The 27,966-nt window shown below is 50.2% G+C and overlaps 4 protein-coding genes across 4 annotated transcripts; all 4 read left to right on the top strand.

The window, feature by feature from the left end:
* The first annotated feature begins 214 nt into the window (after nucleotides 1-214).
* LOC117856193 (uncharacterized) lies at nucleotides 215-1,074 on the top strand. The gene is made up of 2 exons (XM_034738612.2): nucleotides 215-874; nucleotides 985-1,074. The coding sequence occupies exons 1-2, from the start codon at nucleotides 242-244 to the stop codon at nucleotides 1,072-1,074; spliced, it is 723 nt and encodes a 240-aa protein (XP_034594503.2). The 5' UTR covers nucleotides 215-241.
* Nucleotides 1,075-3,082: 2,008 nt separating this feature from the next.
* LOC117859258 (uncharacterized) lies at nucleotides 3,083-4,145 on the top strand. The gene is made up of 2 exons (XM_034742470.2): nucleotides 3,083-3,717; nucleotides 3,832-4,145. Exons 1-2 carry the CDS (start codon nucleotides 3,148-3,150, stop codon nucleotides 3,922-3,924), a joined length of 663 nt encoding a protein of 220 aa, XP_034598361.1. The 5' UTR covers nucleotides 3,083-3,147; the 3' UTR covers nucleotides 3,925-4,145.
* Nucleotides 4,146-6,070: 1,925 nt separating this feature from the next.
* LOC117856194 (uncharacterized) lies at nucleotides 6,071-6,757 on the top strand. Its single transcript, XM_034738613.1, has one exon. The coding sequence runs from the start codon at nucleotides 6,071-6,073 to the stop codon at nucleotides 6,755-6,757; it is 687 nt and encodes a 228-aa protein (XP_034594504.1).
* Nucleotides 6,758-9,004: 2,247 nt separating this feature from the next.
* Nucleotides 9,005-10,322, top strand: LOC117858411 (uncharacterized). The gene is made up of 2 exons (XM_034741474.2): nucleotides 9,005-9,727; nucleotides 9,836-10,322. The coding sequence occupies exons 1-2, from the start codon at nucleotides 9,065-9,067 to the stop codon at nucleotides 9,932-9,934; spliced, it is 762 nt and encodes a 253-aa protein (XP_034597365.1). The 5' UTR covers nucleotides 9,005-9,064; the 3' UTR covers nucleotides 9,935-10,322.
* The last annotated feature ends 17,644 nt before the right edge of the window (nucleotides 10,323-27,966 follow it).

Below are 27,966 nucleotides of genomic sequence, written 5' to 3' on the forward strand. Positions count from 1 at the left end.
TAAGCCTCATTTTATTAGGCTAAACAGCACATAGTTTAAAGGGACTCCATGATCTCGCCCCGAGCTGCAGCCCGGGCAGCCCGGGCCCTGGATCCACCCCTGCCCGTATGGCTGTGGGTTTGCCATGGGCCATGGCCCATGGCGAATGGCGCTCTATATATTCGTGCAACGAGATCCCTCACTTATCCATCGAGCAACCAGCTTACAGCTTGCAAGCCAGCAAGCTCTAACATTCGATCGGATGGCAACCACCAACATGACGACGCTTAGCATGAAGCTCCTCATCGACAGGAAGGCGCAGCGCCTGCTGTTCGCGGAGGCGAGCAAGGACGTCGTGGACTTCCTCTTCTCCCTCCTCGTCCTGCCCGTCGGCGCCGCCGTCAAGCTGCTGGGGAAGGAGGCCGCGGCTGGCAGCGTCGGCAACCTCTACGGCAGCGTCGAGGGCCTCGACTACGCCTACGTCCAGCCCGGCGCGGCCAAGGACGCGCTCCTCCGCCCCGCCGTGCTCTCCTCGCCCGACGGTTCCTCCCTCCTCCGCTTGCCGCCGCCGCCGCCGTGCGGGCAGCCCAGGAGCCTGTACAGGTGCACGAGCATCTTCAACAGCAGCTGCCGCACCTACATCACGGACGCGTACGGCAAGGCGTGCCCGACCTGCGGCAACCAGATGGCGGCGGCGGCGCAGTACCTCCCGCCGGCGGGGCAGCAGGTGGCCGCGGCGGCGGGGTTCGTGCAGGGCGTCGTGACGTACACGGTGATGGACGACCTGACGGTGACGCCCATGTCCGCCATCTCCACCTTCACGCTGCTCAACGCCTTCGCGGTCACCGACCTCGCCGCGCTGCAGGAGAAGACCGTGCAGCTTGGCTACAACGAGGTGAGAGGGGGATCAGATCGATCGCTGGACATGTTCTGAGTTACGTACTCGTCTCTTTTGTTTTATGTCTTGTATCGACTGTGAAACATTGTTGACGTGATTTGCTGCAGGGTTTAGAGATTCTCAGGGCCTCGCTGCAGTCCAAAACCGTACTCACTGATGTTTTCCTCGGCAGGAAGGGTCCCGGTGAAGGTGCCTGAACCTCATCAGTGCAGACAGCATGCTGTTTGCCTGAGCCTGACGCGTACTTCTGCATGGGTTTTATACTTCACGAATTACATGCTGTTTGCATGTCTGATGATACTATAATTTAATGCTTACATTATCATATGTTTGAGCTACGTGTTAATGCTTGTGCAATATAATAGTATCTCCATCCTTGCATATATGACACGGTTAAAACTCAAACTTTAACCAATAAATGTTTATTTAATCAATTAGTTTGGTAAATTAAAATGAGTATCATTAGAGCTGACACCAAAACTACTTTAAACTTAACTTATGTATTTATCTATTTGCATAAATATCCGTAGGAAAGATAAAAAGTCAAACGAATAAAAAAGTCAATAGTATCATGTATTTAAGATGAAGGAAGCATCACCAGCGTCTGATAGAATTGTCATGACAAACTAAACAGTTTATAGGAAATAAAAGTTGTTTCACTTGTGGCCAAGTTTATTGCAGCGAGAGCAACACATGACTTTGAGATTTCAAATGGTAATTGGTCGATGGAATCAAATTGGACCACATGTATTTCACTTTCCAAGGCGTATTCTGAGTGAACTTAAAGAGACTACAAGTCTTTTTGCCAGTGTTATTAAAAAATGGGATAACAGCAAATTTGTCATAATTTTGAACCATTATTGCAAAGCTACTACTAGAAATTTGCAAATACTGTCACTAAAGTGGAAATCTTGAAAAAAGAAAGAAAAACAGTAGCAATTTTGCAGATGCCATAAAAACTACTCCCTCTGTTTCCCACTGTATGCCTACCGGGACATATGGGTTTTTAATATTACACTTTGATCAATAATATTTATAAAAGTATATTATTATAAAAAAGGCTACATATGGTGAAAATATGTATCATACACACACACGAGTCATGCCGTAAGGCAACAATACGATAATTTATATAACTTTTTTTAATTATCGATGGTCAGAGCTAAAATTGGTTAACTTATTTAGAACAAAGTTAAATAAGACTTATATTCATGGATGTTAGGTTGGAATGAGTCTAATTTAACTCACTGCTCCCTCCATCCCAAAATGTAAATCTATGTATAGAAAAGCTAAAATAGCTAAAACAACCTGCGTAGCAAAATCTATATATTAGAAAATTAAAACAACCAGCAGGTACTTAACCCTGAATTATTCAATACCATCTGGATTATCCCCAGGCTCCAAAGGTGGTTTTTAGATCCAGTTATTGTTGTACTCCGTCGGTAGGGGGTGTTTGGGAGACATGTGCTAAATTTTAGCACCTGTCACATCGGATGTTTGGACACTAATTAGGAGTATTAAATATAGGCTAATTACAAAACTAATTGCACAACCCCTAGGCTAAATCGCGAGACGAATCTATTAAGCCTAATTAGTCCATGATTTGACAATGTGGTGCTACAGTAAAGATTCGCTAATGATGGATTAATTAGGCTTAATAGATTCGTCTCGCGATTTAGCCTAGGGGTTGTGCAATTAGTTTTGTAATTAGACTATGTTTAATACTCCTAACTTGTCCAAACATCCGATCTATCCAAACACCCCCTCAGTCTAGAATGGTGCAGAGATGACCAGCGAGACATGCTTGTGTGTGCGTCGGAGAGGGACGGAGTGAATGCCACAATCCACATCATGTTTCATATAGGGTGGTGGTGCATCGTGGAGCGTCGTGCACAGCACACGATGATCACCAGCTTCAAGAAACTCTCAGACCACCGTCTGTTCAGCACACGCATCATTTGCTTGCTCAGTTGCTCTTGCTCTGATCGAGTACACGGTACACGTCCTCTCCCATCCACGGTCAAGTCGGTTCCAGCTCTCGCCGCTCGCTGCAGTTGCCTCGCTGGGCGTGGACGCGTGGAGTCGCGCGAGCGCCCACACGAGTGCGCGGTGCATGCGGTCGTGTCGCCATCCATGCTTCTTTATATACCCTCCGAGATGGCACGCTTTGCCATCGTCCCGTTGCCGAGTTCCTAGTGTGCTACTACTACCAGTCCTACCACACCAAGAACGCTACCAGCAGCGGTCTGTCAGTCTGTGAGCTCTCCGAGATGGCAACCGCCGCTGCGCTGCGCATGAAGCTCCTCATCGACAAGAAGGCGCAGCGGGTGCTGTTCGCGGAGGCGAGCAAGGACGTCGTCGACTTCCTCTTCTCCCTCCTCGCCATGCCCATCGCCACGGCCGTCAAGCTTCTTGGGAAGGAATCCATGGTCGGCTGCGTCGGCAACCTCTACGCCAGCGTCGACAAGCTCGAATCCATCTACGTCCAGAACGGCGCCTCCAAGGACGCGCTGCTCTGCCCCACCGTGCTCTCGTCCAGCAACTCGCTTCTCCGCCTGCCGGAGAAGTCCCTGTACAGGTGCACCAACACTGGCCACGCCAACTGCGGCTTGTACATCACGGCACGGCGCGGCAGCGCGTGCCCGACCTGTTACTCCGGGATGACGGCGGCGGCTCAGCTTCTCCCGGCGGCGGCGCATGGGTTCGTGCTGGTGACGTACATGGTGAAGGACGACCTCTCCGTCACCTCCATGTCCGCCGTCTCCACCCTGCTCAACACCTTCGCCGTGAGGGACGTCGGCGATCTCCAGGAGAAGACGGTGCAGCTCGGCTACAACGAGGTCGGTCACTCGGTCTACAGTACTGGATCATTAGTAATCCGTTCTCGGTTATGCCTCGTTTTCTTGTTTGTGCTTAAAAACTAAACCGTGTAAAGTTCGATGGTTTTGCAACAGGGTTTGGCGATTCTGAAGGCCTCGCTGCAGTCCAAGACCGTCCTGACCGATGTCTTCCTCGGCGACAAGAAGGCTCCCGTTCTTGCTGCTTGAAGGGCGGGCAAGTGTGTCTGACTACACCAGCAGCATGGGTTAAGTAGTGTTCTAATTAGGTTCGTCTTCTCTGATGCTTCAACTGGCTGAAATCATCTCTGGTGCCTGGCGGCACTCCTTGCCTTAGAACTAGTACAGATGATGCTTCGCCATGGTTCTTTTGCTGCAATATGTTGCAGTAAAAGTTTGGTGGGTGGGAAGGCGGGTAGAAGTAGAATGGAACCGTGTCTGTGGCCCGTGGGCAGCTAGCCTAGGAATCTTGTTTCCCTGTGTTGTTGTGTGCCTGTGGCCATGTGTGACACAGTAGTAGCTAGCACTTCCTACAGTGTACTGTGTACGTTGTGGTACGAAAGCTGTGCCTGTGGTTATGTTAATGTATTGGTTAGCCTTTAATTCGTTGGTGACGAGCTGATGTTTGAACACTGGCATGGATTGACAGAGTGACAACTGCGTTGTTCATAGGGCCCGTTTGGGAGGGCTCCGCTTCGCCCTAGACTTTGTTGCTTCGGTGGAGAAGCTCCGCGAACCGCGCTGACTCCCTGCGGTGGTTCGCGCTGACTCCCCGCGGCTCCTCCCCGTCATTTGCCATCCACCTCCCTGGAAGAAGAGGTGGGGGAAGGAGGCGGAGGTCTGCTTGCCGCGGCGAGCAATAGCAGCTCAGGGAGGTGGCCGGCGGGCGCGCGGTCGCGGGTCGCGGCGGCACGGGCGACGGGCCGGGCTAGCAGAGGGCCGCGGCGGTGTGGGCGAGGCGGCCGCGTGAGCCTTGCCGCGGCGGCACGGGTGTAGGGAGACGGGGTGGATGGAGGCGACAGAGAAGAGATCAGGAAGGGCAGAGAACATATAAGAGAATGGAAAATAAAGAAAAAAGAATGGGAAGGAAAAAGGAAAATAAAAGAAGAAAAGAGAAAAAAATAAGGGTATTTTGGACATTTCATCTTTCTATCGTTTCAAACAACCAGGAGAAGCCGCCGAAGTCTTTTTTTTTTTAAAACGTTTCCTAAAAATAAGGGTATCCATTTTAAACAATCAGTTTTTTCAATCAGATCAGCTGCAGCCGAAACAACCACGGTCCGGCAGCCTCCCGGCCTCTCCCCCAGTCTCCTCCACAGCTAAGGCCCTGTTTGGCAACCATGTGTTAAAGTTTAACACCTGTCATATCGGATGTTTGGATGCTAATTAGGAGGATTAAATATAGGCTAATTACAAAACTAATTACACAAATGGAGTGTAATTCACGAGACGAATCTATTAAGCCTAATTAGTCCATGATTTGACACCACAACCAATTGCTAATGATGGATTAATTAGGCTTAATAGATTCGTCTCGCGAATTAGCACAGGGTTCTGCAATTAGTTTTATAATTGCTCATATTTAGTTCTCCTAATTAGCATCCGAACATCCGATGTGACACTGTTAAAGTTTAACACCTCGTATTCAAACACCCCCTAAGCCTATGCTATCTGTCCGCGTTTCCGTGTCTCTCGTTTCCTTTCATGAAAACACAGCCAGCCCCAGAGTGAGCTAGTTACGGCCCAAGCGCAGAGGTCATGCCCGATGTTTACCCGGTACCCTGCTGGCCTGCACTGGACTTGATCCTGCAATGGTTGCACTGAACTTTTTGGAAGATTAATTCCCACCAATTTCTACGTTACTAGTCTTTACCATGCATGTAATAGGCTAAGTGCTCCTGTTCATTCTGTACACGTTCATGCAATTCTAAGTTCAACAAAGAAAAGGAGGGAAATAAAGGAAAAGCATGCATGCTATACGACGGGTTGAATTGCACATTCGCTTAGCTGAACATTTCAAATAAAACCCACGAGGTTCATCAAAATCTGGAATGCTCATCGAAGCGTAGAAAAACGAAACCATGCGCTTGTTTGGGAAGCTAATGCGCTCGCCAACACAAGTCAATGAGAGCCTGCTCTTCCAGCACGGTCTCCAAGCTATGGAATCGAAGTCTTTTGCTTGGGAAGCAAGCTCCGCCACTCTCTGCTCAGTGCTCATGCACGTCGTCCAGGTTCTCCCATCAATGCAGAGCTCTGTTCCATCCGTATTCCCTGTGGGTGCGACGCGCATTTATACGGAGGAGCCGGCGCCAACCTCTGCTCCATTCCATTCCACCGAGCACGAAGGCAAAGCTCAATGGCGGCCGCCAGGAGCCTCACCACGCTGAGGATGAAGCTCCTCGTCGACACGCGGGGCCAGCGCGTGCTGTTCGCGGAGGCGAGCAAGGAGGTCGTCGATTTCCTCTTCTCCCTCCTCGCGCTGCCGGTGGGCGCGGTGGCCATGCTGCTCGGGCAGGAGGACGCCGCTGCGACCGGCGGCAGCGTCGGCGGCCTCTACCGCAGCGTCGTGAACCTCGAGCGCTCCTTCGCCCAGCCCGGCGCCGACATGGACGCGCTCCTCCTCCCCGCCGTGCCACCGCCGGCGGCCGGCTGCGTCGGCTCCCTCCTCCGGCTTCCCGACGCGAGCGCGCGCCCCAGGTGCCCGTCCTGCGGCGGCCGGCCGCCACTGGCAGAGAGTGGCGTGCAGCCCAGCCGGTCGTCGGTACCGAACGGTTCCCCCGCGGACGCGGGAGGGTTCGTGCGGGGCAACATGACGTACATGGTGAGGGACGACCTCGCCGTCGCGCCCATGTCCACCATCTCCAGCATCTCCGTGTTCAACGCCCTGGCGGTGAGGGGTCTCGGCGCTGTGCACGAGAGGACCGTGCAGATCGGGCACACGGAGGCTCTCAAGATTCTCAAGGCCTCGTTCGAGTCCAAGACCGTCCTCACCGATGTCTTCCTCCGCGGCAGAGCTCCAGCTCCAGGCACGCTAGCTCGCTAGCTGATGAAGATGTGGTGTGGTGCACGCTGCTGCACGGAGTCGATAGCTAGGCGCGGCATGGGCTTCCTTGCCCCTTATGGAGTGAATTATTCGCTAGCTGTTTGCTTGTCTTCGTGTGATTAGGAGAGATCATCTTTTGGTACTCGAACCATATAATTAGTTACAGTAGTACCAATCTTTTAATTTGGGCAGCCACGATGAAAATAAAAGTGATCCTTATATAGCTGTATGGCAACGGACAATTTGCCCGCGCATAACAGTCTTGATACGCCCGCACCCGCGAGCAAAATCTTATGCCCGATCCGCCACGGACAGCACACTGTGCCCGCGCGCTCCACCTGCGGGCATGTGTTACCCACGGGCATACCCATATACCCGCCAGCTGTTCATAGCAAAAGATATGTGCATATAACATTGCAGATCGACATACATCGATGTGAAATATTTCATCGTCACTTCAACAGTTCATCAGTTCATCATACATTGGCCCTTCCGCACACAAACAAGACACAGCTATGTCCTCCTTTAGTAGCACGTGCAGCCGCAAAAAGGACTAGTCCTATGGGAGGCTGGCACTCGAAGCTACTACTCCGTATCAAGAAATTAACAAATTGTTAGGATCTCGATTGAATCTAGCCTAAAACCTAAGAACAAATGAGTAGATTGCAGAATAAAATTAGGAATAAAATTAGGGGATAAACCATCGACGCCGCGGGGTGAGGTCTCTCGCTAGGGGACGGCGGCGCGTGGGCCTCCGTGGGAGCTCCCTCGCATGGGAGTGCTGGCTCCCCTTGCAAGGATGGCACCCCGGCGAGCCGCGAGCCGGCGCGCTCCGTCCACCAGGGGAGCAGCGGCGGGTGTGGCGGTGGAGGGGCGGCGACCCCGACGAGGTCTGCCGGGCATGGCGGAGGGCCCCGATGAGCTCCGCCGCCGTGTTGTGCGGCGGAGAGCCCCGACGAGCTCTACAGGTCGGATCCCGACGGCTGCGGGGCGTGGCAGCGGGCCCTGACGAGCTCCTCCATGCTGGATCTCGGCGGCCGGGGGGGGAGGGGGTGAGTTCCCCGGGTCAGATCCCGACTGCCGCGGCGGCGTTGGTGGGGCTGACATTTTTTCTTTTTCAAATATTTGTGTTCGACTTTTGTTATAGTTTTTTTGACAAATTGTTTACCAAACTTTTTTTTTTCCAATTTTTGACAAAATCTTTATGCCTACATTTTTTTCAAACTTTTTTCCAAAATTTTTCTTTTCAAACTTTTGGTTATCTGATTTTTTTTCGATACATTTTTTGGAAAACTTTATTTTTGAATTTTTTTTCTTCCGGTGTCAGGACCACGTGCATGCATACACGAGGGAGTGGGAGTGAGGAGATCGATTGGTGGGAGGCTACGTTCTAAGGGAGTGTTTGGCTCCCACGTGCTAAAGTTTAGGCCCTGTCACATCGGATGTTTGGATACTAATTATAAGTATTAAACATAATCTAATTACAAAACTAATTACACAGATGGAGTCTAATTCATGTGACGAATCTATTAAACCTAATTAGTCCATGATTTGATTATGTGGTGCTACAGTAACTATTTGCTAATGATGGATTAATTAATCTTAATAGATTTATCTCGCGAATTAGCCAAAGGTTCGACAATTAATTTTATAATTAGTTAATGTTTAGTTTACCTGGTTAGCATCTGAACATCCGATGTAACTCCGGACTCCCGAGTAATCACGTAGCACTGCCCTGGGGCTTGGGCTCTGAAGCGCCAATAGGCTCCTTGGCCAACGCTGCCTAGATCATCCAGCTATCGCTAGACCCTCTGCAATCTTGTGCTTGTGCAGCCGGAGCCGTCGAGCTGGCACATCATCACATTACCAGACGTCCGGATCGTAATTGCATCTGAACTGAATTGTTCCATCACAAGCGTGCCGTGCTCATCATCACACCCAAGCGTTCTGCACTCCATTACTGACAGATTGGATGCAAGGTTTGACTGGAGCGTCGTGGAGACGAAGGGTCACCTGCGCGTGCAGTACTCACCGGGGTTCGCTTCTCCGCGGCTTCAAGAAGTTGTCAGATGACACATGACAGTCAGACACTGTAGCCACGGCGCCACGCTTGGAGTGGAGCCGCCCAATCAGCCACATGAGTGCAGGCAGGCTATGCGGTGGAACGGCCGGCCGGCCGGGGACGATGCCTCTCTTTATATATATATACCAGTGAAGCCGCGCGTGCCTACGCCCGAGACCCAGTTTAGCGCTAGTCCTGCAGCCCTGCAACAAGAGGGACAGCTTGCGAGCGAGGTTCTCTCCGAGATGGCAACCACGACCACCGCCGCCGCGCTGAGCATGAAGCTCCTCATCGACCGGAAGGCGCAGCGGGTGCTGTTCGCGGAGGCGAGCAAGGAGGTCGTCGACTTCCTCTTCTCCCTCCTCGCCCTCCCCGTCGTCACGGTGGTGAAGCTGGTGGGGAAGGAAGCCATGGTGGGCTGCGTCGGCAACCTCTACGCCAGCGTCGACAAGCTCGACTCCACCTACTTCCAGCCCGGCGCCGCCAAGGACGCGCTCCTCTACCCCACCGTGCTTTCGTCGGCGGCAAGCGCCACCCTCCTCCGCCTGCAGGCGGCGCCGCCGTCCCCCGGGCAGCCGAAGACCTTGTACAGATGCACGAACACCTACAACAGCAACTGCCGCACCTACATCGCTGACACGCACGGCAAGGCGTGCCCGACCTGCGGCAACCAGATGACGACGGCAGCGCAGTATCTCCAGTCGACGGGGCCCGACGGCTCCGGCCAGGCGGTGCCGAAGCCCGAGCAATCGAAAGGTTTCGTGCAGGGCATCGTGACGTACACGGTGCTGGACAACCTGACGGTGACGCCCATGTCCACCATCTCTGGCATCACCATGCTCAACACCTTTGCGGTTACGGACCTCGGCGATCTCCAGGAGAAGACTGTCAAGCTCGGCTACAACGAGGTAAATGTAAACCGCTGCTGGATCTTTCATTTCTTCTCGCTTGTTGTTCGATTTTTGAGATTGTGCATCAACGTTCTACGTTCTTAAAGGTTGCTGGTTTTGGTGCAGGGCTTGGCGATCCTCAAGGCGTCGCTGCAGTCCAAGACCGTCCTCACCGACGTCTTCCTCACCAGCAACAAGAAGTCCTCCGCCCGCGGTCGTGCTTGAAGGGCGCTGCTGGTCCTTGCGCGTGTGGGTGTGGCTGACATGGACGGCATGGGTGATGGGTCAAGTTTTCTTTTGTTATGCTTCATTTTCTTGCGGTGTGATCCGTCCAAGCCTTTTGGGTTGTAGTGAAATCATCTGGTAGCTGTGTCCTGGCACTTCTTGCCTCACTAGTAGTAGTAGCAGCAGCTCGTCATGGGTGTTTTGGCTTTGAATGTGCTGCGGCAAGCAGTTTCTTCCTTTGTGTGATAACTGAACTTTGTAGAAACCCCCTGCTGTGCTGTTTAACATCCTTGGCTTGTTTGCTGTCTGCATGTATTGTGGACAGTATCATTCTGTTACTGTGTGGTTATATGTCAATGGTTTGTTCAGCCTTTGGTTGATTTGCTGGTGACGGCACTGATGCTTCAACTTGAACAATGAACCAGCTCTAAAACTGATGACTTGTGCACGCTACTGGCTTTCACTTTTCCATGACACTGGTTTTGGATTCTTGCCGATTTTTGGTGCCCACTCGCCCAGATCAGTAGCAGTAAGGAGCAGGAGAGGTAGCCAGCGGGTCAGGCCCATGCGTATATAGAGATATTGATCGATAAATAAATTTGCACTTGGTATAGAGATATTGATTGACAAATCTGCACTCTATGGTGCTGGTTGGGTGTGTTAGGGTGGCCATCAGTGGATCCTCCCTAACTAACACAAACTGCGTTTGGTAGCTTGCATAGGGGAGAGATTTCCTCACCACACGTAGGCGTTTGGTAGCTTGCATAGGGGAGAGATTTCCTCACCACACGCAGGCGTTGGTGAAGGTTACCCCTTCTCCTCAGGTACCAAAAACACACTGAAAAAATGATGTACACTTAAATTGAATTAATTTACAACTAAATAGGGAGGTCAACAGTACAAATGTTTACAGAGGAACGTATTTACATCAACTTTAGAAGGTAATTAGCATCCGACATAACATAATTAGGATATAATTAGGACCTTTCTTGCATGATAGTTGCAAGAAAATTGGAGCAGGAACATGATAGAGGATAATAGTCACTTGCAAATACCAATATGAATCAAACACCACACAAGGAGAACCACAACGACAATAAAATTGAGATCGAAGCATGTCCACCAAGCCATGAATCTACAATGTGAACAACAAATTGATCAGGATTGAGAAAAAATGACAACCAATTTATGAGAATTGCATAAAATCAACTCATCACCACCTCAAAATAGCTCAGGCTAGTGAGCATAAGAACCTGAGCAGGTTTCCATGTGCCTTACCAGCAGGCAACATCTCCTAGCCTCATTACCAAACGAAAAGCATCAACATGGGCAACATAACCAAAATCAAGTTAATGAAATCAGATAAGAGTGAACAAAAGCTTCAGACATAATCCATTTGGTCAGTCATCATTGGCAACAAAATGATACATGACTCAGATCAAGTGTAGTACTTGCCTAACAAATAGGACAGATGCAGGAGTTGCCTCCTAGTGAGGCAATCTGAAGCGTCCCCACATAAGTAGAGACTAAATGTGATCCAATTTATCAGTCCCAGGAGGCTGATAACACATTTATTCAACAGATAGTTCAGAAACCGTACAACTCCCGAAGGAGCGGGCGGGCAAGCCACACCCAAAGCAAGACTAAAGCGATAACAATACAAATCCAAGTTGCAGTCCAGTCGGACTCCGGGCTGCAATCGGAACTAAGCGTCAGCGGAAGCATCCTGCAAAAGGGCCAACACCGCAGGCAGCGTTGGGTGCAGACGCAACCTCCTACTCGAAGTCCTCGGCGACGAAGTCCAGATCCTCCTCTGAAGCAACAACACAAGGGTGAGTACAAAAGTACTCAGCAAGTCCAACCCCATCCACAGAGGGAGATACAACAAGAATATGCATATGAATCATCAAGGATATAGCTATGGTTTATTTGCAATAAAGCTGAATTTTAGACATATGCAGGGTTTCATTTTAAAGAAGTTTCATGAAAACATTTTAATAAACGATATATCAAGTGGGGTTGATCCTACACAAAGGATCCAAGTTTTATCGCTACCGGACTCCCCGTCCGTCGTAGCGCACGGCACAACTGCCGGACACTTCCAAAATTCCACACACCCACACACGCCGTAAATACCAGTCATCCCCCAAAAGCTAGTTGTGTGACCGAGCCGTAACTCGTCCAATGCCGTGGACACGGCTACCCGGATAGGTTTTAACTCTGCAGAGGTTGTACACTTTTCCCACAAGTAGGGTACCGTATCGCGATCACCTTAGTGACGGTACGGATCCTAGCAAAGCCATTACCCACCTTAGCCAACACTGACTAGTCAACACGGAAGCACCCAAGGGGTTAGCAACCCATCCACGGGGCCGAAACCGGGACCTAAGTCACCAAGAGCTTAGTCCTTTTCCAAGGGCTCCCGTTGCTCACCAGCACACCTGAAGCCTAGCAGTTTAGCTAGTGGGATTTATGCTAAGCCGTTGCCCATACAACGGTCGAGTGGTTGTACGATGATGGAATCAGGCAGGATGACACATCAACTCGGTCCTTAGCCATGACAAGATGGATATCTCCCACTCTGCTCAACCGCTAAGGTACGAGCCCAACAACCCGGCATTCCACACAAGAAACGCCCATCCATCTCATCCACCACCTCCCTTTACACCAAAAACCCACTCCTCAGTTGAACATACTCACACATTTACTTTCCAAATAAACAGATGTAGTCATGTTTGAATTTGGATAATGAGTTCCTAAGCATTCTAGCAGTATTTATCATCTAAACAGAGCAACTCATATTTAGAGATAAATATGGGACAACAAGGAATAATCATAACAATCAAGGGGTGGCTATCCAACCATGTCTTGCGATAAAACAATATGCATTTTATAAAACAGGCCAATAGGTTGTGTCTGAAAAACTGGGTATTAAATATGCATCAAAGGGTGAGATTGGACTTGCCGTTCTCAAAGCCTTCCGGGAGCTCCTGCTCGCGGTACTGGTCCTCGGGCTCGGGCTCGCGGTCGAACTCCTCCTCGCGCTCCTCCTCGGGTACTCCGCGATCTACGGCACACACAAACGAGCACACAATAAATAAAAAGGAAAAAGATTTTACCCGTTGAGCTCCGAACAAGAAGTAGGAACAGAAAATAGGTAGGAAGGGTATTTTCATGAAATTTTGATATGCCTCGGCGGAAATATATGAGAGGAGGCCGTGGTCGAATTTGGGACTGATTGGAGGGAATTTGGCGCATGAAATGACGGGTTAAAGGAGTATTAGGGGCTTTAAAATGAGGTTTAGGACTGAACCGCGAGAGCAGGGGCCTATCTGTAATTATTTTTGGAATGGTGGGAGGACTTGTTCGCGAATAAGGGAAACTGGTGGGTTGGATCGTGAGGAGAGGGATTTACCCCTTTCTTCTTCCTGGAGACAACAGGAGGTGGAGGAAGGGATGGCCGGCGGCGTTCTGGTGGTGGTGGTGGAGGAAGGCAAGGTGCTCGTGGTGAAGGTGTGGAGGTGCAAGGCTCGGCTCCCCCCTTTTATAGGCTGCGCACGGGCGGGCGAAGGTCGGAGGTGATGATGGCGGCCGGACTTCCGGCCAGTGGCGTGCTGGAGTGGACGTCCTCGTGGATGGCGTGGTGGCTCGGTCGACGAGGAGCACAGGGAGTCCACCGAGGTGATGGCCGGCGTGACGTGCGGTGGGACGGCGGCGACCGGCGGCCGGCGACGCGGCGCGTGCGGCCAGGCGCTAGGCGCCAAAGGCCGGGTGTGCGGTGCGCAGGCGGGCGCGGGCGAGCGCAGGCGCGCGGGCGCGGCCGGGCGGACTGGTGCGGAGGAGCGAGCGCGCTCCGGCGCGGGAGTGGCCGGGCGCAACGCGTGCATGCGTGGATGAGCATGGGCGCGTGCGAGGAAGGAGCTGGGCACTAGGTAGCAGTGTGCTGGGGTGCGTGCGTCGTGCAGGTGGGACCGGGGCTTGCAGGAGGTGGCGTGCAGCAGCTATGCGAACAGTAGAGGTGCAGGGGCCAGCGTTGGGTCCAGGCACGGGCCCAAGGAAGTGCACGCGCGCCAAGAAAAGCCAGGCACTAGGGGACATGCACTGGAGCATGCGACATGTACTGGAGCATGCAGCAGGGGGAAGAAAGGAAAAGAACGAGGCGCATGCGGCCAGCACCAAGTTCCAGGGGAAAGAGAATAGAAGAAAAAAAAAAGAAATGGTGCATGCGGCCAGCACCAAGTTCCCGGAGGAAAAGAAAATAAAAAAAGGAAACGGTGCATGCATGCATGCATGCATGCACTACGTAAGGAAAAGAAAGCAAGGAGCTGTTGGTGTGAGGGAAAAAAAAGGGAGAAAAGAAAGTGAAGGAAAATGAAAGAAAAGGAAAGAAGGAAAAGAAGGAAAAAGAAATTGATGGCGGCGATTGCGGAAATGGTCGCGGGCACGCACGGCGGTCTGCCATCCGGCACGCGGCAAAATTTGCGGGGAACGGAAAAAGAGGGTTGACGACGTCGGGTGCCGGGACGGCGGGTCCGGCGGAAAGGAAATGATTTGACGGAGCTCAGCGGTAGGAAAATTTTTGGAATGCATTTTTAACGAGTGATTTAATTGGGTGTATTTTTACGGGCGTTACACAGTCAGATGAAGCCCTGACCATATCACTAGGAACTAACACCTGCTAGAGTCCTAAGGGGTGCATTTGCTAACCGGTGTGATCATCGTCATCATCATCGCCATCCATAGGAACAACATTACTGTAAATCAACTCAACAAGGCAGTAGCATAAGAGACAAGTGAGTTCTTATTTAGGCTCAATTCAGGTGCAGATGCATGTGCCAAGAAGCTGCCTAATAGTGAGGCAATCAAGGCAAGGTATACCTTGTTTGCCTCAATATGTAGGCAGCATCTTGTGGCATGCATGCTACCACCTTTACATCATTGCCAAGAATTACATAGAGGCGTCGGAGAGGGTTGATTGTGGCATATTGAGAGGTCCTACTCGCCAAGCTCGAGTGGATGTTGCTCAAGTCACCATAAGGCATGTTGACCAAGGTCCACATCGAGCTTGGGGAATACAACCTACCAAGAGTACTCGCAAGCCTGTCATCATCCACATACATTACAGTAAAACCTTAAGAGCAAATACAAAAAAAATAGAAGTCTCACCATAATGAGAGCATTTGCTTCACCAATCTGATATCCTACCTCAAACACTTGCATTCAAACAATTGCAGTTCGATCACAAAAAGTGACAAGGTCAGATCCACATCTAGCTGGGTCAGAGAAAAAAATTTAGGCTCATCATCCCTAAACAAGCAGTCATAAAAAAAAAGCAGCCAACATGAGATTGCCTCAGTACAAGTGCATCACAGGCATGGAAAGATGTATATTGGGCCTCAGATTAGAAATTAAATCTCCACCTAATGTCATACAGACATGTGGACTCAAAAGTGGTATGAAAAGAGCAGAAAAAAAGAGTATAACAGAGACGATAAAGCTTACATACACCAAACAAAGAACAACATGAAAAACAACCAGAATAGAAGTGCCACTTCATCATTGTCCTACCCATTACTAATCATCAAAGGCCAAAGAACAGGAAAACAACAACAAGAAAAAAGTAACTGAAACATGTTAACAACTTCAGCAAGTTAAAGAATAACAAATTAAACATGGTAGCAAATTAAAAAGCATCTGAAAGAATAGTAAAATAACAACAAGTTAAAGAACAACAAATTAAACATGGTAGCAAATTAAATAGCATCTTAAAGAACAACAAAATAAACTGCAAGTTAAAGAACAACAGGAACATGATAACATATGAAACAACAAGTTAAAGCAGAGCAGAAACAAGTCAACATGGCAACAAATTAGGTAAAGTAAATAGTATATCATCTAAACAGGCATACATGGCATCACATCATAAGCATCACAGGCATATAGCAATATTAGATCCATCATATTACAATACTTACTTACCATGCAGTTTCTTAGCAAATAGTTACTAGCAATGTTCTTAACCTTGCCATGCTGCCATAAAACTTACTTAGTAATTAGCCACCCCATGTGAAATCAAAAACCACCACAAAAGGTCAGGTGCAAGTGAGGCTACACCGTAATAGGTCAGACCTACGAATATGGAGATTTGTGCAAAAGAAGGGAGTGGTCAGGGATGAAGACTTGCTCAACTGTTTTCCCTAAGCTAGAAGGCACTAACAGCTAGCACATGACTAGTAGTAGTGCTTGCCCAGCTATGTCCTGAGCCAAAGGGTGCGGTGGTGTTCCCCTATCTTAACAAATGCATTGCCCTGAGACTTGTTGTCCAGGAGGTGGCTAAAAAAACGATCAGGGCCTCCTCAGAGAAGCCAGGGGTCAGCATCACACCATTGTAGAGGTAGGGGTGCACATGCTCAGGCCCAGTTTCCCTCAATGCAGCTGCCACATTATTCACAGCATCGGTCATGTTGGTAAGGACAAGTACCTCCTCCTCAGACATGGCGGCCCTCTTCTTCTTGCTCCCAGTGTAGTATGCAGCGGCCTTGGAACCCTCCCCGGAGCCAGCAGGCTTGTTGACCGTCTTCTGGTCCACCTGCTGCTCAATCAAAGTCAAGTCAACGAGGTGCTACTTGTCCACCTTCTTCTCAGCTATGTCCCCAAACCCAGAGAACACACCAAGCGCTTCACCAGAACCTATGGCCCAATGACCTATTGTCATGCCCCTTCCAAAGATGATCTCCATCTGGGTGTAGTGCTCAATGAGCTTGTTGAGTAGCTCTGCATTCTTGGGATGATCCTGCAAAATAGAAGACCAACTGTAGGATTTAGGATACCGACTAGAGGGGGGTGAATAGGCGGTTTCAACTAAAATCGCAACACTAAATAAATTTAATTAGTAACACAAGAGGAAAATTATTTCTAGCTACTTTATAACTAGGTGAGGGTTTGTAACCTAGGGTGATAAGGTACAAATCAAACTCTAGTAATATATTTGCTCAAAGTAAATTGCAATAAAGAGATTGAGCAAAGAGAAGACCGAACACAAGAGATGAATTTTTCTCGTGGTGTCGATGATTTGCCGGTCACCCCTAATCCATGTTGAGGTGGATTTAATGTTTCAACCACTCCTGTGTCAAGACACCGCTTGATGTTTGAGCCGTCTTGAAACAATGAACCTCTCCAAACCTCGATTCCACTAATGTTGCTCTTCACCACTCCGGCGAGGTGAGCACAAACACCTCACAAGAATAGTCAGGGCTCTTCACAATCTTCGTTGAAGGGCTCAACGGCTCCACAGCCTCCAAGCCGTCTAGGATACGGCAACCTCCAAGAGTAACAAGCCAATGACGCTTGCTTGAAGACTCCCTAGTGCCACAAAGCTCAAACTCTTGATGCAATGCACTAGGATGCTCTCAATCTCACAAGAATGCAATCTCTAAGCAAAGTGAGTGAGTGAGAGGTGGAAGAATGCTTAAGAATATCAAACAAGCTTTCCAAAGTGCTAAGAGAGCTCACCCATGCCCGAAGGTGAAGTATATATGGCGCCTTCTTCCAAAACTAGCCGTTGGATTACAAACTCGTGAAAATTGGGGACTGGCGGACCATCCGCCTCACAGGGGTCGGACCATCCGCCGTTCAAGTCTAACAGCCACTTAAGCATTTAATGTGTATCAGACTGTAATGTTACAGAGGTGGCGGACCGTCCGCCCTTATAGGGACGGACCGTCCGCGGTATATATTTTAGCGTGGTCAGTTCGAGCTTCTGAACTGCGGACCATCTGCCCTTATAGGGCTGGACCGTCCGCGGTATATATTTCAGCACGGTCAGTTCGAGCTTCTGAACTGCAGACCGTCCGCCCTTATAGGGCCGGACCGTCCACGGTATATATTTCAGCACGGTCAGTTCGAGTTTCTGAACTGCGGACAGTCCGCTCAAACACTTGCAGACAGTCCGCCTCTAAACAAATGCCCCTAAGCCTGAAAATATGTCTCTATATAAGTTAGCATGACCATCCGCCTTTAAGGCGCGGACCATCCACATTTATGTAGTCAACACTCTTCTAGATCATATTTTTCTTCTCAATTTTTTCACTTTCTCCAACTATGTTAGTCCATATGCATGCAATGCAATTGTTTGAGCAAAGTGGTACTATTGAACCGTCAAGCAAATGAAATTGACCCCTCTTGATAGTATGGCTATCTAGCCTATTAATCTGGTCAATTTACATCCACTAAGCACCTCTTGACCGATAAAAATAGAAAACTCTACCATATACCTTTGCCTTGAGCTTTCCAAGGTACAAACCATCCAAGCTATCACAATAGCATCCTTTGAAGCTCAATTTAATTTCGAGACTAACCTATACTCATATTCTCAATGAAATTGTTAGTCCACCAAGGTCGTCATTAATTACCAAAACACAACTTAGGGACCTAGATGCTTTCACCAACAACAAATTGAGTTAAAACTTAGCAATGGAAAATGAGGATAGTTATTGAAAAAACAGAATGTATAATATGGCACTAACCTTGTAGTGGCCCAGGTAGTGCTCCTGCTCAAGAGTGATGCTACAGGTGTCACCATCCTAAAGAGCACCACTGAGATCCCTCAGCTTGCACACCCTCCTCCACCTCTGCCGCCACTTACATAGGTGGTTGTACACCTGAGTGGCGGTGACATGCTCCACAGTCCAGTCTCACGGCGCCTTTGCCACCTTGTTCACATGTACCTACTTGAAGCCCTTCTCAGGCTTCACACCACTGCCAATCAGCTCACACATGCGACGCAGCACAAACCTGGAGGTGGCAGTGGTCCACCTCATAGAAGGACGAGGAAGACCACCACCAACACCACCCTGTCCCTGAGCACCACCACCAGTACCAGCACCCTATCCCTGAGCACCACCACCAGCAGTAGCACCCCCCAATCCCGTAGGACCACCACCACCATCACCACCACCACCAAGGACCTGAGCAACAGGACCAACACCAGCAGCAGCACCCACACCACCAATGTTAGCAGCCTGACCTAGGCTAGAGGCAGTAGCAACAGCACCATGACCAGCAAGTAGGTGACCAACACTACCAAACCTAGCAGCAGCAGCAGAACCAAAAAACACATCCGCCTCAGCCATTGGCCTAGGTAACCAATAGCAGAGATCGCAGCACACACCATTAAGTACCAAACACATGATAGGTTAGGTCATTGCAGCCATTTGTGTCCCCAAAGCAACAACAAAGTAACCTCAAGGTGATGAAAACAAAATTGAAAGCAAATGTGCAGATAGAAACTACATTTTAAGAACATCAGATGTAGGGAGAAAGCAAATTAAATTTAGTACAGTAGAGGTTTAGCCCAGACCCCACCTTGTGTGGGAGCTTTCGCACTGGGTACGCCCTTTTAGAGGTCTCAGCAAGTTCCAACCAGCATCACATGACTGCCACACCATGGTTCCTTACAATTTCACTAAAATAGACAAGACACTACACCCTAGAAGACCCCTTATAGTGCCACATATCCAAAGCCCACTCAACCCTCTAAACACCTCAGGCCCTAGCTTCCGGAGACATGGCTGCATGAGTTGGTGCAGGCTGTGATTATGAGGGTGGTGGGGAGAAATCCTCCCCTGGGACAACTTCATCTACCCCAAATCCGAAGATCCAGTTATGCAGAATACAACAAGCAACGACAACCTTAACTTATGAGGGGTATGGATGGTAAGCTTATTGTCTAGTATTCGAAACCTACCCTTAAGAGCCTTAAATGCCCTCTCAACTATTGTATGAAGGGATGAGTGTCTTAGGTTGAACAATTTCTTGACATTGTTAGGGGTTCTTTTACCCTCAAACTCCGACATGTGGTACCGAATAGCCCAATACGAAGGAAGGAGCCATGCTGCAAAGTGTAGCCAGCATCAGCAAGGTAGAATTTGCCTACAAATGAATGGATTTAGGGTACATGAGCTGCCTAGTTGAAGAAAACAAAAAACTGGTGCAGGTAACAAGCTGGGTGGACAATGTACCTTGTGGCACCCTCAACCCATCATCCCGCTCTAACACATCAGTTAGGATCAGCGCATCATGAGCTGATCCTTCCCACCCAGCAAGGACATAGGTAAACCTCATGTCGAAATCAATAGCGGCAAGCACATTCTGTGGTGTGCTGCTCTTACGGCCTCTAAAAGCAGCCTGCATCTTAAATGGAACTCTAGCAAGAATGTGGGTACCATCAATAGCTCCTTGTGACGACCGGCCCCAAATCTTCAAAGTTAATCTTAATCCGATCCCCTGATCACCTGTCTTAGCTTTCCAAGCCTAAGTGTTCAACCTCCCGACCGGTCCCGACCCCTGAGACCCGACCCCTCCCCGCTTGTCTCTAGTTCCGACCCCGCCAACCCCAACTCACCGTCAGATCCTTCTAAGTCTTTCCCAAAATATCCGTTCTATCTGACCGGTGGACCCACGAGATCTTTTTCCCCCCAGATCTTCCGCGACAGGCGCACTCGAGTTGCATGCCCGCTTCAGAGTTTCCCCGCCGCGTGGCTCAACTTCTCCGACGCCCGCCGCTCCGCCTCGTCTCTGGCCCGCGACTGAATGGATTCTCGCGCCCCTTCCCCAATTGCAGCGGAAGCCCCTCTGCAACCTTTCTGCAATGCCTCGCCTCCCGCGCCCATCATCACATCGCCAGATCCTGGCCGCAGAGCCCGATGTCGCCCGTCTTTTCCGTCACCTCGACACAGTCGCGCCGCCTGGTCTTCGCTACCCGACGATTCCTCCTCCGCCAACCCTGACCACGGCAGCGACAGCTCCTTTCCCCGCCCTGTCAGAAGCCGCCCGACAATCTGTTGCTCCGCGCTCGCCCGCGCGCTCGCGGCTGCCTGTCTTCTCACCTGTGCGCCCTCGATTCTAGCGCCGTTAACACGGTCACTTCCATCAGCTCTACCGCACGACGACGCCCACCTCCGCCAAATTTCAACCACCGGCATACCCGCTCCTGCGCCGCCCTGACGCCAGAGCCCAATGACCGCTGGCGTCATCCCCGAAGTCCTGCTCCACCGCCCTCGTCGCTCAATCGCCGCCCAGGCAGAGCACTCCATTGCTTCTTCCCCGGCCTTCGCGCCGCTCCCCTTCTCACTCCCGCGCCGCTTCCCTTCTCCCTTCCCAGCCGCTATAAAAGGGAATGCACGAACCCCGCCGGAGTTCCCTTCGCCATTGCTGCCTTTCCGCCTTTCCGCTTGCTCCCTGCTCGAGCTCCCAGCGCCACACACTAAGTTCCTGAGGAACTCTCCTCTCCGCTCCACTCCGTTTTCCCCAAGCCATCCAGCCGCTTGCTCCTCCGTGCTGCGTAAGAGCTCACTTGTGATCCACAAGAAGCACTGCCGCCGCCGGAGTACTGCAGGACCTAGCCGTTGTTCAAAACCTTAGCCCCTCCGCCCAGGCCTTTTTCTTCCCGACCCCAAGCTTTCCTTGTAGGAAGAAGGTAAGCTGCCGACCCCTGGTCCGCCTCGTCCGACCCTTGTCCGCTTCGCCCGACCCCTCTTATCCGCCCGACCCCGATTCCGTCTCGCCCGACCCTGTCTGTTCCGCCGACCCTTCTCCGCCTCGCCCGAGGGCTCGGCTGTAACCTTTTTCTTCAAACCGAGGGTGTATGTGTAAAACTTGGGAACCCTTCAGCGTTGAGTCTGAGGATCCCTAGCACACCAACCCTCCAGTTTAAGGGTCAGATCACAAGTTCCTTTCCTCGGACCCTTACCTCTTGATCTCCACCAGCTCCCTTGAACCTTCCCACCCTCCTGCTTTTTGTCGCGAGTTTCTGGGCTTAGACTTGCAAGTGTTGCTGTTGAAATAACCATCTATGCTAATTAATGCATTGCATTCGTGTAGAGCTGCGCCTCACCGACGGCTTCTACGAGCTGCACCCGGCGCCAGAAGATGACGGTGTAGCTGAGCTCCTGCCCTCTGAATCCGAAGCCGCCCCAGAAGTCGAGCAGTTCTCTTCCTCCTTGCTCAAAGGCAAACCCCGGTTGCATGAAAACCCTGTGTTGTTTTACCAAACTTGCGCATGCCTTCTTTAACATGCTTGTGCATTTATGTATAGGAGTTGTTTGGAACCCTAGATGCATATCGTAGCTTCCCTGATCTGAACACTAGCTGTTGGACCGAGTAGCTGCTTGCTTAAATAGGAAGCGGTAAAAGTCGAGTGATTTCCTGTCACTCGCGAGTTGTAGGAGTTGGTTGTCTACCCTTCTGTTACAACTGTAAGGATGATGGACGGGGCAGGGTTTGGGTAACTCTTTGGTGGTTGGTTGATCGCCCTGTGTATCTATGAAACTTGACTAAGGCCCGACAGTGGTGGTATTCATGATCAAGTGTTTGAAAGTACTAATCTCATACTTAGTATGGGATGAGGAAGCCTAGTACCGGATTGAACCTAAACGTGAGCGGTCGCCCCATTGTTCTTGGAACAGAGTTTCCCCTGCTGGATGTCGCACGTGGTGGCATGCATGGTCACAGAACGGCAGAGGCCAGGTCTGTGGAACCTTGCACCAAAGGAAATGGGCCCGACATGGGTTAGGGGATTGATGGGGAAGGCCGACACAGGAAGCGACCTCCGGGTGCGCGGATGTCGTGAGGTTAGGTTCACCATGCATGGTTAAAGAACTCGAATCGATTCGTCTGCCTCTCACAATTTGAGACTGCTTGATCGCTATGTCACCCTGAGTAAATGAGGAATCCGATGATGACATGGTTTTGTTGATATATATACATACCTTGGTTGGTTCTATGATTGTTTAGCATAGTTGCAAAACCTAGACCGGATAATGAACTTAGAACCTGAGCTAAAACTTGAAACTAAAGTTCTATTTAGTGCTTTTGGCAAACAAAACCTTCAGCCAAAAAACCTTGCATGTCTAGAAGTGTGGAGTAGCTTTACTCCTGTCGGTTAAGTCTTGTTGAGCTTAGTAGCTCAGCCTACTTGTGGCTCCTGTTTTTCACGTAAAGTTGCTGCTCCTGACCCTTCTCCCGCTGGCACTTGGCCGCCCCAGCTCCCTCCGGGTTGGACGGTCGAGTGGGATCCCTCCTCGGACGGCGAGGAGAGGGATCAGTGATGTCCCAGCTGGCCTCACCAGGGACGTCCGACCCCGACGTTTTGCTTCCGCTAGTGGTTTTATCTTCTGTTGTCTTTCTTGAAAACCTTGTAAAACTCTGATGTTTATTTCCTAACCAAAATAAGTGGTTAAGTTGTTAACTCGGCGGACTTGTTGTATTCTCTGGAACCGCTCACCTTCGTGTGGGTCTGCTAAAATGGTCCTATTCAAGTGGTTAAATCGGAGGAAATCCGGCGGCACTTCGTGTTTACTCGGCTCAGGCATGAGCGTCGCGTATCAGGCGGCTAAATCATGTTTAACCAAGTAGATCCGAAGTGGATCCGCCACAGCTGGTACCAGAGCAGGTTTAGCAATACAGAGAACACAACAAGCCCTAACACTTCTTTGAAAAGATAGAAGTTGCAAGAAACTTTTTGAAAAATCTCGTATGATCGTTAAGGATGACTTTAGTGCGAGAGGCCCTAGGGGATTTTGGGGTTGTTTTAGGTGGCTAATATTTTATTTGGTTACCTCGCTAACCCTTCCAGCACTTTGCCACGTTTATCATACGTGTGCCGAGTTCCGCATCACGAGTATGCGAAGGTTAATAGGGAGTTCTATTCGAAGGACCCTATCATCGGGGTTGTTTTCGCCCACGTCTATCATACGTGCGCAGGTTCCGTATGTAATCCATACGAAGGTTGGTACGGTTCGATTCCAATGAACCTATCAGCACGGTTGATTCACCACGTCTATCACGCGTGTGCTGATTCCGCATCGCGAGTATGCGAAGGGTTATACGGTTCCATTCAAAGGGAACCTATTTCCACGGTTGAGTGTTGTCCATGCAGCCTTAAACGCATGGGTGGCGTTCCTATAGTGAGCGGTAATGTTTGGGAACGCTTTCGTGGGTGCTGGCACGAAAGGTTCGTGTGGTGGTGTTTTCTGCAGGTACACTAACCGCGTTCGCTTAGGAAACGTTGCTAGAACTGACTAGCTATTACAGGGAGAGACGTAGTTGTTGCCTTGCCACCGGCACTGACCGCGTAAGACCCAAGTTTTGGGCAGTTGTTTTGGTTAAGAGTAAGGTAGGCCGTGCATACGTCATAAGCAAAAATCTGTAAAATCACTCTCCTCAAAAGCAACCTTGCTCGGAAAAGCTCTTCTTCGGTTCTAAGGATTTCTAGTTTCTTCCAGTTGCTCTCAGTTAAAACCGAATGCTTCTCTATCCGACCCCTGACCCTTGGAGTCTATCTCACGTGGTTTTGGTTTCTTGGTTCCAGATGGCCGTTCCCGGACACGTTCTGTTTGGAGCGGATGGTACCTTCCAGTCAACCTGTCTACACTTCGAGGGCTTCCCCGTGATTTTGTGGGATACTTTGAAATGGTTCGGGTACCAGTCCCCACCATTGTACGCAGGACGACTGTACCTAGAGCAGGGCATCCAGATGTGCAACGTACAGGCGGTGGTACCTCCTCCTCCCGTGTGGCCCGACTGGCCCTCCTTCGGAATATCAGCCTACAGTCTTGCTCCGGAGGACACCTGGGAGTCCGCCGCTCTTCAGCTTCTTACCCAGTTTTGTCAGCTGCATCCCCTGGAGGTCACACTAGACCCCATCGGCCTGTTCCCCGTCAGGAACCGGTTGGATCCGGCGTGGCTCGACCGCGTCGGAAATATCGAGGTGCTGGCCACCACTTACTCCATGGTCACAATCTCCACCAACGTCAGATGCATGACAGCCCTCTATCGGCTGATCGAGCTCCAAGGGAGAGCCATGACCCTCCTTGCCCGGACCGCAGTGGATGCTCAAGGACACCTCCAGTCAGCCAGGAGAGACATGGTAGGCCAAACCTACCGGCTTATCCAACGAGGCATTCAGATACATGACATGCAAGACAGGATCTCCGAGCTCGTAGGAGAAGTAGCCGACCTGGTGGACGGCATGATCGAGCTGTCAGAGGAGAAAATGGAAATAGAGATGGAGCTGGCCGTTGCCAATGCTCACTTGGATGAGCATCAAGCTGAGCTCGACGATATGCACGCCCTCCATATGCAACTCGAAGCTCAAGAGGACCCTGAGGAGGATGAGGGAGCGTCCAGTATGGACATTGAAGAAGACGGCGCCCCTTCTCCTACTCATAGTGTCCATTTGTAGATAAAGAGTTATAAGGGACTCATTCTTTTATTGTACTTCTCGGCAGCCTAAATTTTGGAAGGAATTGTGATAGGTTAGCCTTGAGTCGAGTACTCCCTGTGTTTGGAACACCGCTGTAAATAAAGTCAATTCCTGAGTCTGGCCTTTAACTCCTGCAAAGTGTTGGAATATTAGACTAAGTGAGTTGTGCCGCGACCACACATGCCGTTTTCTGTGAGTCTGTTCAAGTTGGCCGACCCCGGTTCGCGAGATCGGATGCGCCGACCTTTTGAGGCAGTCTCCGCCTCGCCCGACCCCTTTTTAGTATGGATCGTTGCCGACCCTTTTTCTCGGGAGGATCGCCTAGCCCGACCCCGTGGCTTAAGTGTGGATTTTAGGAGTCTGGGTAGGGTATGATTCGCCCGAAGTTGAGTATAAGGCTAAGATAAACGCTAACTAACATGAGGATGAGAAGAGTGTATCTCCCCTATGAGGACGTGTGTTGCATTAGCAGCAAGAGTGGTATTGGAGAATTTAACTCATGCGTTCCATCTGTTGGAGTACTTCTAAGTTTTGGAATTTAATGGAACGATAACTCTTGCAGATGGCGCATCGTACCAGATCTGGTTCTGTGCCCGGCAGCAGCGAGCAGAGACAGGATCTTCCCCCACCCCCGCCCTCGTCTCCACTAGAGGCAATCCTAGCGGCTCAAATCGAGCTGCTGAGGCACCTTGTACAAGGACAACAGCAGCAGCCCCATGGTGGAAGGGCTCAGCAGCAGCCGCATGTTGCTCGCTATGAGGACTTTTTGGGGACGCAGCCTCCTTTGTTTCAGAAGACACAAGAACCGCTCGACGCCGACGCCTGGGTTCGTACGACCGAATCCAAGTTCGAGCTTTTCACCGCCCCGTGCCCCGTGTTGGGATACGAGGTAGGCTACACTAGCGCAAATCAAAATTTCTACCACGTAAAACCAGGAAGAACTGCCGTATAAAAATCACGGGATTACCACTCGACGCACTACTGGTGCGGAAGATGTAGATATGCGTCGATGCAGTGAAGATGATCACGTAGTCGTACGTAGTCGATCAACGTCCATCAGCTCCTCAGCAGCTCGTCCACGTGCATCAAGATCGCCTCCGGTGCCGCGGCTCGTCGGCGGCTCGTCCAAGTGCTGCAGGCGCAACATCTCCAAGGTATCCACACGTGCAGGGAGGAAGCGTCGCAAGCCGGACTACTAGATCCACGAGTTGCAACAGGCGAGGGCGTGGGAGGCGTGGCAGATGTGTTTCGCCAAAAGGGTGTGAACCCTAGGGCGCCCCCACCCCTGTATTTATAGAGGTTCCTGACGGCCTCTGGGTCCAAGGCCCATTAGTACTTCTAAACCTAATCCAACTCAGATCAGATCCGAATTGGGCTTCCAGCCCCTTAAGTGTGTGACCCTATAGATTCGGATACGTATAGACATGGCCCGAGTACTCCTACTCGGCCCAATAGTCGGTAGCGGCCTCTAGCAAGACGTGCCAACTCCTATACGCACACGAAGATCATATCAGACGAACCATCACAACATAATATACATGCTATTCCCTTTGCCTCACGATATTTGGTCTAGCTTCAAGCCGACCGCTCTTTCTCGATCGTGTGATTCGGAATCCCTTTGTAAGTTAACTCTTAACCGTACGTAGCATGGCCATGCATTTTCGGATCCGATCACTCGAGGGGCCTAGAGATATCACTCTCAATCAGAGAGGGGCAAATCCCATCTTGATTGACCATGTCTCATAGCATGCTTCTTGACAAACCCGAAAGCTACCTTTATAACTACCCTGTTACGGCGTAGCGTTTGATAGCCCCTAAGTAGGTCGATCCACATCTAGAATACATGCGACAATCTCAGGTCTAAGGACAAAGCGTATATGTTGTTTAAAGAGAGAACTACTTCTCGTGTTGGGTCAGTCCTAGCACATGTCTCCACATGTGTCCACATTATTAGTTCAACATCTCCATGTCCATGACTTGTGAAACATAGTCATCAACTAATACATGTGCTAGTCTAATATTCATGTGTGTCCTCACATGAACTCCGACTAGGGACAACTTTAGAATAACCATACAAGTAAAGAGTTTCACATACAATTCACATAATTGCAAATCAATTCAAGTAGCCTTCAATGGATATTCAATGAACACAACATACAAATCATGGATACAAATGGAATATCATCATCTCCATGATTGCCTCTAGGGCATACCTCCAACAGTCTCCCACTTGCACTAGAGTCAATCTAGAAGGTACCTAATACCCATAGCTCTTACATACACATCATGCTTAGCCTGCGGGAGTGGTTTTGTCAACGGATCAGAAATGTTCAGATCCGTGTGTATTTTGCATATCTTGATCTCACCCCGATTAACGAAGTCTCGAATGAGATGAAATCGCCGCATTACGTGTTTGTTCTTCTGGTGGTTCCTTGGCTCCTTTGCTTGCGCAATTGCCCCATTATTATCACAGTAGAGATTCAATGGGTTGGACGCATTCGGGAACACACCAAGCTCAATGAGGAAATTCCTTATCCAAACACCTTCCTTCGCGGCTTCCGAAGCCGCGATGTACTCGGCTTCTGTCGTAGAATCGGCCACCATCTCCTGCTTGGAACTCTTCCAACTAACAGCACCACCATTCAGTGTGAACACAAATCCTGATTGTGACTTTGAATCATCTCTGTCAGTTTGGAAACTAGGATCGGTGTAACCTGTTAAACGAGCTCCTCCTCACCTCCATAGACGAGGAACATATCTTTAGTCCTTC

The sequence above is a fragment of the Setaria viridis genome, chromosome 5 (genome assembly GCF_005286985.2).
Source record: "Setaria viridis chromosome 5, Setaria_viridis_v4.0, whole genome shotgun sequence".
In the NCBI taxonomy this organism is placed as follows: domain Eukaryota; kingdom Viridiplantae; phylum Streptophyta; class Magnoliopsida; order Poales; family Poaceae; genus Setaria; species Setaria viridis.